Source organism: Ranitomeya variabilis, chromosome 1 (genome assembly GCF_051348905.1).
Source record: "Ranitomeya variabilis isolate aRanVar5 chromosome 1, aRanVar5.hap1, whole genome shotgun sequence".
NCBI classification, from domain to species: Eukaryota; Metazoa; Chordata; class Amphibia; order Anura; family Dendrobatidae; genus Ranitomeya; species Ranitomeya variabilis.
Window position 1 is genome coordinate 313,889,809 of NC_135232.1, and position 15,187 is coordinate 313,904,995.

General features: G+C 43.3%; 1 protein-coding gene across 2 annotated transcripts in view; it reads left to right on the forward strand.

The window, feature by feature from the left end:
• CCDC157 (coiled-coil domain containing 157) overlaps positions 1-15,187 on the forward strand; it is an 83,560-nt gene that overhangs the window by 22,067 nt on the left and 46,306 nt on the right. For both annotated transcript variants that reach the window (XM_077297302.1, XM_077297293.1), the window contains one exon: positions 11,509-11,696. In XM_077297302.1, coding sequence (XP_077153417.1) covers positions 11,509-11,696 — 188 coding nt within the window. The remainder of the gene's footprint in view (positions 1-11,508; positions 11,697-15,187) is intronic.

Consider the following 15,187-nt stretch of genomic DNA (forward strand, 5'->3'; position numbering starts at 1 on the left):
ATCCCCAAAACATCAACGATCTACCTCCATGCTTTACAGTAGGATTGGTGTTCCTTTCATCATAGGCCTTGTTGATCTCTCTCCAAATGTAACCTTTATGGTTACATAGTTACATAGTTATTAAGGTTGAAGGAAGACTTTAAGTCCATCTAGTTCAACCCATAGCCTAACCTAACATGCCCTAACATGTTGATCCAGAGGAAGGCAAAAAAAAACCATGTGGCAAAGAGTAAGCTCCACATTGGGGAAAAAAATTCCTTCCCGACTCCACACACGGCAGTCAGACTAGTTCCCTGGATCAACGCCCTATCAAGGAATCTAGTGTCCAGTCCCCTCTTAAATTTAAGTAATGAATCACTCATTACAACATCATACGGCAGAGAGTTCCATAGTCTCACTGCTCTTACAGTAAAGAATCCGCGTCTGTTATTATGCTTAAACCTTCTTTCCTCCAGACGTAGAGGATGCCCCCTTGTCCCTGTCTCAGGTCTATGATTAAAAAGATCATCAGAAAGGTCTTTGTACTGTCCCCTCATATATTTATACATTAAAATAAGATCACCCCTTAGTCTTCGTTTTTCCAAATTAAACAGCCCCAAGTATAATAACCTATCTTGGTATTGCAGACCCCCCAGTCCTCTAATAACCTTGGTCGCTCTTCTCTGCACCCGCTCTAGTTCAGCTATGTCTTTTTTATACACCGGAGACCAGAACTGTGCACAGTATTCTAAGTGTGGTCGAACTAGTGACTTGTATAGAGGTAAAATTATGTTCTCCTCATGAGCATCTATGCCTCTTTTAATACATCCCATTATTTTATTTGCCTTTGTAGCAGCTGCCTGACACTGGCCACTGAATATGAGTTTGTCATCCACCCATATACCCAGGTCTTTTTCATTGACGGTTTTGCCCAGAGTTTTAGAATTAAGCACATAGTTATACATCTTGTTGAAATTCTACACTAAATGCCCCCTACAAGGTTACCGAGTTCAGTTTTTGTCCCATTTTTGAATATTGGCTCCACATTTGCTATATGCCAGTCCTGTGGTACAGACCCTGTTATTATGGACTCTTTAAAGATTAAAAATAATGGTCTATCAATGACTGTACTTAATTCCTGCAGTACTCGAGGGTGTATCTCATCCGGGCCTGGAGATTTGTCAATTTTAGTGATTTTTAGACGCCGCCGTACTTCCTGCTGGGTTAAGCAGGTGACATTTAATGGGGAATTTTTATTATCACTGATCATATTGTCTGCCATGGGATCTTCTTGTGTAAATACTGATGAAAAAAAGTCATTTAGCATATTGGCTTTTTCCTCATCCTCATCCACCATTTCCCCCAGACTATTTTTAAGGGGGCCAACACTTTCATTTTTTAGTTTCTTACTATTTATGTAGTTAAAGAATATTTTGGGATTATTTTTACTCTCTCTGGCAATGAGTCTCTCTGTCTCAATTTTTGCTGCCTTGATTTGCTTTTTACAGAATTTATTTAATTTTTTGTATTTATTTAATGCCTCATCACTACCTACTTCCTTTAATTCTCTAAATGCTTTCTTTTTGTCATTTATTGCACCCCTTACAGCTCTATTTAGCCATATTGGTTTCCTCCTATTTCTAGTATGTTTATTCCCATACGCTATATACTGTGCACAGGTCCTATCCAGGATGCTAATAAACGTCTCCCATTTTCTTTGTGTATTTTTGTGTCTCAGGATATTGTCCCAGTTAATTGCACCAAGATCCTCTCTCATCCGTTGGAAATTTGCCCTCCTGAAGTTTAGTGTCCTTGTCACCCCTCTACTACACATCTTATTAAAGGATACCTATAAACTTATTATTTTGTGATCACTATTCCCCAAGTGACCCCCAACTCATATATTTGATATGCGGTCTGGCCTGTTTGTTAATATTAGGTCTAGCAGTGCCCCCCTTCTTGTTGGGTCCTGAACCAGTTGTGAAAGGTAATTGTCTCTCATAGTTGTCAAAAACCGATTACCTTTGCTGGAACTGCAGGTTTCTGTTCCCCAATCTATTTCAGGGTAGTTGAAGTCCCCCATAATAATAACTTCTCCTTGAGTCGCAGCTTCATCTATTTGCTTTACGAGGATATTCTCCATTGCTTCCATTGTTTTTGGAGATTTATAACAAACCCCTATCAGTAATTTATTATTTTTTCCCCCTCCCCTTATCTCCACCCACAGGGACTCTACATTTTCATTAAATTCACCTATATTATCACGCCGGATGGGTTTTAAGGACTATTTTACATACAGACACACCCCTCCCCCTCGCTTATCTGTACGGTCATTTCTGAAAAGGCTATAGCTCTGCAAGTTAACAGCCCAGTCATGGCTCTCATCCAGCCATGTTTCAGATATCCCCACCATGTCATAATTATGCTCGCAACAACATTAATTCTAATTCGTCTATTTTGTTGGCGAGGCTTCTGGCATTAGTATACATGCACTTGATGTTCCTCTCTGTACCTCTATTCTTTCTTAAATTATTAACTGTTCTAACCCCGCCCCCCATGCCACCGCCACCCCCAACTTCCTTATTTGTGCCCAGGTCTCTATCTGCCCTATCTTCCCCTCCTATAAATTGAATACCCTCCCCCCCAGTCCCTAGTTTAAACACTCCTCCAACCTTTTGGCCATTTTCTCCCCCAGCACAGCTGCACCTTCCCCATTGAGGTGCAGCCCGTCCCTAGCATAGAGCCTGTAGCCCACTGAGAAGTCGGCCCAGTTCTGCAGGAACCCAAACCCCTCCTTCCTACACCAATTCTTGAGCCACTTATTAACCTCCCTAATCTCCCGTTGCCTCTCTGGCATGGCACGTGGTACAGGCAGTATTTCGGAAAATACCACGTTGGAGGTCCTTGCTTTCAGCTTGCAGCCTAATTCCCTGAAATCATCTTTAAGGACCTTCCACCTACCTCTAACTTTGTCATTTGTGCCAATGAGCACCATGACCGCTGGGTCCTCACCAGCCCCTCCCAGTAATCTGTCCACCCGATCAGCGATGTGTCGGACTCGAGCGCCAGGTAGGCAGCACACCGTCTGACGATCCCTGTCTTTGTGACAGATTGCCCTATCTGTTCCCCTAATAATTGAGTCCCCCACTACCAGCACCTGTCTGGCCTGCCCTGCTCTCCTATTTCCCTCCTTACTGTAGCAGTCACTCCTCCGGCTTTGAGAGGACATGCCTGGCTGCAGCAGTGCTACCCCTGTACTGGCACCCCCCTCATCTGCCAACTTAGCAAACTTATTGGGGTGTGCCAGATCAGGACTAGCCTCCCTGGCACTCTTCCCTCTACCCCGCTTTCTGAATGTCATCCAGCTAGCTACTTCACTGTCCTGCATCCCCCCCCTCATCTATCCCATTGAGCGTCTGCTCAGTGAGCAGAAGACTCCTCTCCATATTGTCTATGGATCTCAGTGTTGCCAGCTGTACATTTAGATCCAGAATCTGGGCTTTCAAATGCTCAACGTGCTCACATCTCGCACAGCAGTATGCACCCTCGACCGGCTGATCAAGGACTGCATACATGTGGCAAGATGTGCACTGGATGGCATTAACAATAGTGGAGCACCTTTCCTAATGGGGATTGCACCAGACAGAAACGTTAAATAAAAATAAATACAAAGTATTAATAAAATACAGACAGCAATTCAGTAATTCCTCCCTTGGAAACTCCCTGAATCCAAAGTCACTGAATCACAAGTCACACTTACCGCCGTTCACACTTACGCTCAGGTCACACTCAGCTCGCTCACACTCGCTAAGCTGAAGATTTCAAGAATTTTTTTTTTTCCCCTCAGCAACAATCCACCTTGCTGTTCAATGCTCTACCAAAAAGGTTGTGGCTAAAAAGTTCAATTTTGGTCTCATAATTCCAAATTACCTTGTTCCAGAAGTTTTGAGGCTTGTCTCTGTTCTGTTTTGCGTGTTGTAGGCGAGATACTTTGTGGCATTTGTTCAGTAATGGCTTTCTTCTGGTGACTTGACCATGCAGCCCATTTTTTTAAAGTGCCTCATTGCCTTATTGTGCATCTTGAAACAGCCACACCGATAGTTTTTAGAGAGTTCAGTATTTAAGCTGATGTTATTTGTGGGTTTTTCTTTGCATCCCGAGCAATTTTCTTTGCAGTTGTGGACAACATTTTTGTTGGTCTACCTAACTGTGGTTTTGTTTTTACAGAGCCCCTGATTTTCCATTTGTTAATCAGAGTTTGACTGCTGCTGACTGGCACTATCAATTCCTTGGGTGTCTTTTTGTATCCCTTTCCTGTTTTATACAGTTCAATTACCTTTTCCCATAGATTCGTTGACAATTCTTTTGCTTTCCATATGACTCACAATCCAGAAACATCAGTGGCTGGATGAAAGATGCAAGAATCTGTCTGGATCCCAGAAACTCACTCAGCTTTTATGCACACACACTGATTACAAGCAAAGTCACAGGTGAGGATGTTACCTTTAGTATCCATTCAAACCCATTTGTGTCAACTTCTGTGCATGTTATCAGGCCAAAATCACCGGGATATGTAAACTTGTGATCAGGGTCATTAGGATGTTTTGGTCTGTCATTATGATTTAAAAAAAGAAAACACAGTAGTTTGACAATAAATGGCTTCACCCAACTAATAACCATGAGTGGAGAAAAAGTTTTGGTGTTATCATTCATATTCTCTGAAAAAAGGCCAAGAAAGCAAAAATTCTGCCGGGGTATGTAAACTTTGGAGCACAACTGTATATGGAGCATCTTATGGGGCCCATTATATATAGAGAGAGCATTATATTGGGCCCATTATATATGGAGCATTATATGGAGCCCATTATTCTGTATGGAGCACTATGTGGTGCCCATAATACTGTATGGAGAAATATATGGGGCTCATTATATATGGAGCATTATATGGGACCAGGGCCCATTATTCTATATGGAGCACTATGTGGTGCCCATAATACTGTATGGAGGACTATACCGTCTGGTTTCTGAGCTATTGTAGAATTTACAATAAATATCACTCATGTAATGTAAGAAGTAAGTGAAATATTTGGCATTGTACAGTACATATATTTCTCTGCCTTATCTGTGCATCATGAATCATGGTATATGTTGAAGGGGTCAACTTTCGCCTGGGGCCCACGAAAACTTGGAGCCGGCCCTGCCCATAACCCTCTAAATGGTCTGATGGCCCTCATATTATGAGCTCCCATGGTCAAATATTCCCCACAAGTGATTGACAATTAAAAAACCCCAAATGATATTCACGTTCCCCTGGCATGCTGCTCCGGTCTGTGCACTGAGGCTCTGCAAAGCAGGCGCTGTGTAGTAGGGGCGTCTGTTGTGCTTAATATCAGTTGCGCAATTTGAATAGTGGAAAAGGGAACTGACTGCTCACTCCTCTACCATCCTGCTCATTGGTATCTGCTTACTGAGGATACAGATACTGGTGAAATTGAGACAGGGAAGGACTACCACGAAGCAGCCAAAAAGCCACTTAGCAACAACCAAAGGGGCAGATGCGGCCTGCGAGCCGCTCTCCAGTTCTGGTCTTGAGAAGGCTAACTGAGAAGTGGCGTAATCTGTTTTGTGAGAGCCATTGAGCTTTGCTAACAGCTATACGCCATGACATGCCTTCTTCTTCTCCTATCCTTTCTTCTCATTTCCATGTTCAATAAATATTTTTTCATAACTTACCTTAAAAAAATTTACTTTATCCATAACTTAATTTACCTAATGCAATTGTTTAGTGAACGCAGCTAAGAGAAAAACAGGGGACTCCTGGTAACCTGTTTTCTATAAGACATCATATTCGGCATTGTTAATGTGCCTGGACCTTTTCCTTTTTTATTTTTATATCGATCATAAATAAAAATGTCAACTGTATTTATTGAGTACATACCTGTTTATATACATAGAATCTTCAGTGCTCACTGCCATTTGATAACCTAACGTTTGGTAGGCTGCCACATTGCATCTGCTGTCAATGGAACGTTTAGGTGCTTTCAGAGTAAGAGGTGGTCAAAAAATGCAGATAACTAATCGACAGACATGACATACAACTAAAACATTGATGGTCGCATACATTTTTATGTAATGGCTGCCCTGTTTTATTAAAAATTTTACTGAAAACCCCCATACCACAGTATGGATAAGGTAGGTACAGTGGGGAAAAAAAGTATTTAGTCAGCCACCAATTGTGCAAGTTCTCCCACTTAAAAAGATGAGAGAGGCCTGTAATTGACATCATAGGTAGAATACAACTATGAGAGTTAAAACTGACAAAACAAATCCAGAAAATCACCTTGTCTGATTTGGCAAGATTTATTTTGCAAAATATGGTGGAAAATAATTATGTTGTAATAAAAATATATCCTATGCTCACAATACAATATAGAAAATACACAAGACTACTTTTCTTATAAACTCCTCTAAGGGTATGTAACGAGTGGAAACGGAGGCACAGATGTAGAAGTTCACATTCGTATTTATTAAAGTTTGATGTGGAACCACTAGACCACGGTCCGTGGGGCTCCGAAGGGGGCGTTACTGCGTGAGCCCCAGACACCCGTAGTAAGTCCCCTCGAACAGGGACAGAATGGAATGCCTGGAGGACACGGGTGCTACCTTCAGTTAGACCCCGAACTCGTGGCGGCTGTCCCAGCGGAACAGACGGTCCAGTAAGTTAGCGGATGTTGCAGAGCTGACTGGAGGATACCGGGTGTAGGAGTAGAAACTGGCACCGGGAGTACTGGCGTTGTCCGGAAGTGAGGCTGGCGGACTGGCAGGACTAGACGGATCCAGTGTAGATACTGCGGAAGCAGTCCAGAATAACCAGGTAACTGGTAGCAGAAGATCTGTGGAGACAGACAGAATGAGCGGAGTTCCTTGCAGATACCTCAGAAACAGAAGCGAAAGATAACAGGAACCGGAAGTTAGCAACAGTAGGAACTTGTTGCTCCGGCGCCCTCCCTATGGTGGAGGGGCCAGAAATAGCAGATAAACACACACCATTGGCTAGAGACAACATTTGTAAAATGCACACTGTCTCTTTAAGAGACCGGGAGCGCACGCGCGCGTGCGACCTAAGAACTCTACCAGGGAACCTGCTGGCCGCACGCCAGGAAGCAGGAGAGGAAGGAGGGGTGGGGGCTGTGTCCAGACAGCGTGAAGCCGGCACAGAGCGAGAGACCCGACAGAGACCCCCTGGAGGTACAGTAAACAGACCGGGTGTAATAGGGTATATGCACACATTGCAGATTTGCCTGTGGAATTTTTTGTGCAGATTGTTTCCTCTGTTGCCAGAAAATGCAGGTGCGGATTTGATGCGTTTTTGATGAGTTTTTTGATGCGCTATTTGATGCGGGTTTGTATGTGTTTTTGAAAGCTAAATAAAGAGCTATTATTGAACAAAAAAAGAATTGTGATGTAATTTCTTGTCCAACTTCTTCATTTACATACTCCATTGAAGAATAATGTTTACATACACACAAAGATAGATAGATCTATAGATGGATAGATCGATAGATATATCTATAGATAGATAAATAGACAGATATAGATAAATAGATAGATAGATCTATAGATAGATCATACCAAGCCCGATGTTTAGTAATAAACATAATAAAATAGTACATAAAGAGTGTAGCGTTTCACCCACTATGTGTCTTGGGGGACACTCGCTTGGCGCGGGATTAATGCACTCAGGCACGGTTTTCTTATAAAACAGAGTCATTTAGGTTTATTTTGCACAACATAAACCACATCCTCAGGAACTTAGTAACAGTTTGAACACCATCTGGACATATTCATAAGACACGGACCTCGTCCGTTACCCGTTGGCGACCTTCACAGGTTCCTGGACACCTCTTGGCCTCAGAGGTGCCCCATACACAATGTCTCTCTCTTCTAACCCCGGTTAGCATAACACGGATCCCTTTCCGTCACCTGTTGGTGCCGCACAGGTTTCTCGGATACCTCTCCTCCACAGAGGTATCCTTCAGACGTTTCTCACTCTGACCCCGGTCAGTACAACACGGATCTCCATCCGTTCCACACACACTGGCATGTGCTAGGTCCAGAGCCCTGCCATGTGCTCTTCAGGAATCCTATTCTCCAGGACTTCCAACACAGGCTTCCAGGACCTTCCGGCATAGACCATTCAGGTCCACTTTCCAAGACCATGTGACCATCCCTCAGTCACATTATATAGTACTAACCACTCCCACAGGTGGGAGTGTGGATGTGTGGCTAGTTTGTCCCGCCCATCTCACACAACTAGCCTAGTAAGTCTCCCTTACAACCATACAAACTCTTGAGGGACTACAGGTCCCAGAGCAACAACATTGCATCAGACTTACCACACAGACTCCCTCTGCGACACATATCGGCCATTCACAACACTGCCGGACTTTGTCTCATCAGAATTATGCCTCCAAGTGCATCTTGCAGCGCACAAACAGCACCCCCTGGCTGTAACCTTGGTCACTACACCACATATTCCCCCCCTCTGTTCAAACCCGTGGGATTGAACACTTGTCACACACCCGGGCTCTCGAGACCGGGTACGCAAGTCACCTTGTCCTACCAGTCGAGAGTACCCCCTGGCTGTAACATTGGTCACTACACCACAAGAGTTAAAGACACACACACACAAAATCTGCGTTGGCCGGGGTCACACTTGCGAGAAACTCGCACGAGTCTCGCACCTCAATACCCGGCACTGCCGCTGGCACTGGGACTGAAGCATTCAGCTACATAGAAATACATGCAGCCGCACTCTCCGGTCCCAAGTGCCGGCGGCAGTACCGGGTATTGAGGTGGGAGACTCATGCGAGTTTCTCGCAAGTGTGACCCCAGCCTTAAATGCAATATCTGTTTAATTTAAGAAAATGGAAAAAAAATTGCATGGGCTCCCTCGCAATTTTCAAGTCCAGAGTGGGAATGCCAGCAACTAGGGGCCGATGTTTATAGCCTGGGAAGGGGTTAATACCCATGGAGCTTCCCAGGCTATGAATATTAGCCCGCAGCTGTAGATTTAGCCTTTACTGGCTATTAAAATAGGGGGACCTAAAAAAAATGACGTGGGGTCCCCCTATAATTTATAGCCAGAAAGGCTGTGCAGACAGCTGCCGGCTGATATTCATAGCCTAGAGAGGGGCCATGGATGTTGCGCCCCCCCTGCCTGGCTACAAATGCCAGCTCCCAGCTGCCCCAGAAATGGCACACTTCCGGCACTTAGCCTCTCTTCCCACTGCCCTGTAGCGGTGGCATATGGGGTAATAAGGGGTTAATGTCACCTTTGATTGTGAGGTGACATTAAGCCCGGTTAGTAATGGAGAGGCGTCAATAAGATACCTATCCACTACTAATCCTATAGTAGTGAAAGAGTTAAAAAAAAGACAGCCAGAAAAAAGTATTTTAATATTCTTAATTTCACCATACTTGCAACCACCATCGATCACCTGCAAAAAATAAAAAAATAATAAACCAACCGTATAATCCCTGTCCGACGCAGTCCAATTAATAACGAGTGTCCCACGACGATCTCCCCTATAGAACAGTGACATCAGATGATGTGACTGCTCTATAGGCCTCCTGTGATGCACCGACAGGAAATAATGGCTCCTGCTGTGTATCACTGAAAAGGTTACCTTAATTCAGTGTCTCGCTTTACGGCAATGTTGCGTGAGAATTTTCCCACACAGTGTTGCCAGTGAGTGAATTAACTTCAGTGACCTCTCTCCCGGCAGCGGCGGAGGGATATACATCGCGGAGGATTGCCCCCCCACTGTCAGTTCATCGCGTGGCCCCTGTAGAGCGCTGACATCAGCCGATGTCAGTGTTTTACGTGGGAGATCGTCGTGGGACACTTGTTATTATCTGGACTACAGCGAAAAGTTAAGTATAGGTTGGTTTATTATGTGATTTTTATTACAGGAGAATCGAGGGCTTCGGGGGACTAGGTGATTGGTAAGTATGTACTCTATGTTATGTGCTGTATGTTATGTGTATGTACTGTATGTTATATGGTATGTTTTTTTTTTTTTTTTTTTTTTTATTTTACTACTGAACACAGCCATTGTCTGATGGGGCTACTTTCCCATCATCCGCAATGTTGTCACTGTGCGCATTCATTGCCGGATGGGAGCAGTAGTCCTATCAGACAATGGCTGCTTACACAGGGACACACACAGGGACACAGACAGACCCACATGGCTCCGCCCACACTCCACCCTCACTCTTCAACCTCCAGATCTGCAGCGTTTCATCCACAGCAAAACCACAGATCTTTTTTACATCTGCGGTTTTGCTGTGAATGTGACTGACACAAAGGAAGTCAAAGGGTGCAGAAACGCTGCAGATCCGCAAAAAAGAAGTGACATGGTCCTTTTTTGAATCTGCTGCATTTTCCGCACCATTAGCACAGCTTTTTTTCCCATTGATTTACATTGTACTGTAAATCATTTGCGGAACTGCAGCGTTTCTGCGTGGAAAAAAACGCTGCGGATCCGCAGGAAATCTGCAACGTGTGCACATACCCTTAGCCCTCCTAAAATTACACCCTATTGCCTCCCTCCCCCCACCATCTGTAGGGAAGAAGAAAAAAAGAAATTTACTTTAGTTTTTGTTTAATCATGCTGACAACATTTTATAGAATAATTTCTTTAACCTTTTGTTTCCCAATATTTTCAGCTTGCAATTTTTTCAATTAAACAATAGGTGTATTTTTAAAAATAATCCAGTAAACTATAGTAATCTATTAGAGAATAAAGTAAATGGAATTACAGCCTCAGTCACAATTTAGAAATAATTCACATATCCATTGTAGAAATGTGGTAGAGTATGGTACATTCGACATCACAGCCCTCCAACTTCAAGGGGACAATCCATAAACAACACTGATACTTGTCACCTGACCAGGTTACAGGCATGAGGCTCAATGCTATAGTCATAGATATGTTATCCATCAATTACTTGATTACTTGGGTTGTTTTGCAGCTGGGGTACAAATCCCACCAAGGACACATCTGTAAGGAGTTTGTAGGTTCTCCCCGTGTTTGCGTGGGTTTCCTCTGGGTTCTGCAGTTTCCTCCCACAATCCAAAGACATACTGATAGGGAATTTAGATTGTGAGCCCCATCAGGGACAGCGATGATAATGTCTGTAAAGTGCTGTGGAATATAATAACAATATATAAGCTAGTAGAATAAATATTAATAGAGAAATCATACTGTACTGCAAGTGATGCTGCAGTACTTGTTATACACACAAGGGGCGCTTTGTACTCTCCCATTAATAAACAGAGTGCGCTCTTTTCTGCAGAGTATCCTATTCTCTCTGTCCCTATAGTAAACTAACATTATATTAGCTGTGAAGTCGAAAAAACCTACAAGAATGTTGCATACTTCTATTTCTGATTCCTGTTAAAATGTGTAAGCAATAAATAATTGATCACCTGTGTAATAATCCCAGAATGTCTACTTGTCTTAGAACTGGCAAGACAGAAACTTCTAAGAGAAATGCAGAACATGGTGCGCAAGGAAGAAGTGTCTGAATTGGAGAAGAAAATTGGTGACTTGAGAGTCCACCTAGAAGATACAGTCAAGAGACTCCAGGCATCGGAGGCAGCTTTGTCTAAAGAGAAGGCCTATGGGGAGAGCCTTCAAAACCACAAGGAGGTGAGTGCTGCAAAAGTCACTAGGCAGCAGAGGATCAAAAAATTCCCAAAATATCATTATATACTATGTGCATGTTTACTACTTGTTATATTCATCTTCATTTCTAGAGGTCTGGGGATGATTGGTATCTTAGAGATTTTCCACATTATTTTTTTTAGTCTACCCTAACGTTTTATTTAAAAAATAAAAATCTAAAACAATAAAGCCAACATTACTTACCCCATGGTGCTTCAGCTCTGCTCCTGGTCTTTGTTGACATGGCTGCAGTGGTGACATCTGTGACCACTGCAGTCAATCGTTGGGCTCAGCAGTGTCGTGCCATCTACCTTGGCTGAAGTGGTCACTAGCTGTAATCATGTCAACGCTACAACAAGGTCAACAAGGACCTGAAACCGCAGCAAAGGAAATGTGTTATCACTGAGTGTTCCTACTGCTGAGACTCCCACTGATCACTGCAGCGGGGGTCCTAAGAGTTAAGGTACCTTCACACTGAACAACTTAGGGTACTGTCACACTCTGCAACTTTCCAACGATCACGACCAGCGATACGACCTGGCCGTGATCGTTGGAAAGTCGTTGTGTGGTCGCTGGAGAGCTGTTACACAGACCGCTCTCCAGCGACGAACGATGCCGAAGGCCCCGGGTAACCAGGGTAAACATCGGGTTACTAAGCGCAGGGCTGCGCTTAGTAACCCAATGTTTACCCTGGTTACCATCGTAAAAGTAAAAAAAAAAAAACAGTACATACTCACATTCCGGTGTCCGTCAGGTCCCTTGCCGTCTGCTTCCCGCTCTGACTGAGTGCCGCCGTAAAGTGAAAGCAGATCACAGCGGTGACGTCACCGCTGTGCTCTGCTCTTACTTTACGGCCGGCAGTCAGTCAGAGCGGGAAGCAGACTGCGAGGGACCTGACGGACACCGGAATGTGCGTATGTACTGTTTGTTTTTTTTTACTTTTACGACGGTAACCAGGGTAAACATCGGGTTACTAAGCGCGGCCCTGTGCTTAGTAACCCGATGTTTACCCTGGTTACAAGCGAACGCATCGTTGGATCGGTGTCACACACACCGATCCAACGATGACAGCGGGAGATCCAGCGACGAAAGAAAGTTCCAAACAATCTGCTACGACGTACGATTCTCAGCAGGGTCCCTGATCGCTGCTGCGTGTCAGACACAGCGATATCGTATGGATATCGCTGGAACGTCACGGATCGTACCATCGTAGCGACAAAAGTGCCACTGTGAGACAGTACCCTTAACAATAACGATAGCGATCCGTGACGTTGCAGCGTCCTGGATAGCGATCGCGTTGTGTTTGACACGCAGCAGCGATCTGGATCCCGCTGTGATATCGCTGGTCGGAGCTAGAAGGCCAGCACCTTATTTCGTCGCTGGATCACCCGCTGACATCGCTGAGTCGGCGTGTGTGACGCTGATTCAGCGATGTCTTCACTGGTAACCAGGGTAAACATCGGGTTACTAAGCGCAGGGCCACGCTTAGTAACCCGATATTTACCCTGGTTACCATTGTAAATGTAAAAAAAACAAACACTACATACTCACATTCCGGTGTCTGTCGCGTCCCCCCGCGTCCGCTTCCCTGCACTGTGTCAGCGACGGCCGTAAAGCAGAGCACAGCGGTGACGTCACCGCTCTGCTTTACGGCCGGCTCTTACACAGTGCAGGGAAGCGGACGCCGGGGGACGCGACAGACACCGGAATGTAAGTATGTAGTGTTTGACAAACATTTACACTGGTAACCAGGGTAAACATCGGGTTATTAATCGCAGCCCTGCGCTTAGTAACCCGATGTTTACCCTGGTTACCCGGGGACTTCGGCATCGTTGGTCGCTGGAGAGCTGTCTGTGTGACAGCTCTCCAGCGACCACACAACGACGAAACAGCGACGCTGCAGTGATCGGCATCGTTGTCTATATCGCTGCAGCGTCACTTAATGTGACGGTACCTTAAGCTTTAGAGGTGTGGTGATCCTCCACACACATGGCCACTTTCGGAAAGCTCATAGAAGTGAATGGGAAGTCCCTACGGTTAGTTTTGCAGTCACCGTTTAAGACAAATCCCACCTCTAAGACCAGAGATCAGAAATGTATGTCATGAATAAGCCAGATCTCCCTAAATTTGAAGACATTATAGATCAAATTCACCAACACAATTTTTTGGAGTGGAGATTTGCTGTAAATAATAGTGGTATTAAAAATTTCTTGAAAAAATGGAAGATTTGGATTGATAAATTCTATACTCCTTAACCTCCTAATAGATTTTCAAATAAAAGAAATAATTGTAATTTACTTGTCCTTCCAAAATTTCACACTCATTTAAATGTATTTATGCGTTTTGTTACTGTTGAACTATTGTATTACATTTGGTTCTCTAGTTTTTTTTGTTTGTTTGTTTTCTTTAATTGTATCCCTTTCCTTTCCCTTTCACTATTCTTCACTGTTATATTTTCCCTCCCCTATTCCCAATTCCTGTTTTTTATTCAAAAATTAATAAAAATATTTTAAAAGAAATGTATGTCATGCGTATCTAAGATGAAAAAACCCCTTTAATCCTATACCTGTACATTAATGCTATGGCAAATTTGTAACATGAACACTGATGACCCTGATTACCACGTTTTCTTTTGTATACATTGATGTTAGAAAAACTCTGTGCTATCGATTGTTTGTGCTTATAGAAGGGCATGAACTTCAGAGAACTTTGTCACTAGTGAACTTTGTGGTCAGAAATTCAGACTTGGTTGTTTATGCACAATGTAAGGTTCACACGTGGTGGAATTATCAAAGATTTCTGATATGGATTCCCTCTGAAAATAGGTAACCATTAACAGTATATGTGGAAAAAATCAGAATGAAAATTCTGGCCGTGCCTGCCCGTACTGTAACATAAATGCCTTTATTTTTTTACTGCAGATTTCACCTTTTACACTCATTTAACTCTTTACTGTAACACTTGCTGGTATTGCCAACAGAAAGTTTAATCAAAAAGTCCACTGGGTCGCAATGTACCCCAAAAGAAATACTCTTTCTAACTGTAGTGAACACTTATAATCTAACCCCACTGTATAGCTGATATTGTGATACATGCAAAAGTAATAAAATACCTATCCACAAATTGATGCACGCCAGACCACAAAGAGTTTAAATGCATCAATTCTTTATTATGACATGATTGCTGTAATTAAAAAAAAAAAATAAGAACAGGTAAGTACTAGCAAAGAAGAAAAACTGCAATATAATGGATCGGAAACCAAATATTACATTGTGCAAAGACCCACTAATGAGTGCTAATGCATAGTACTTAAAATAGAAGCAATATAAAGTGTGTTACATCCCTAATGAATATATTCTGTATATTTTTATTACAACTAATACAATACTAAGGTCCCAAAGTGCTAGATGCAATAGGAATAAGGAAAATGTGTGTCTACCCAATATAATTATTGCACAAAGCCCAGATCTATAGGT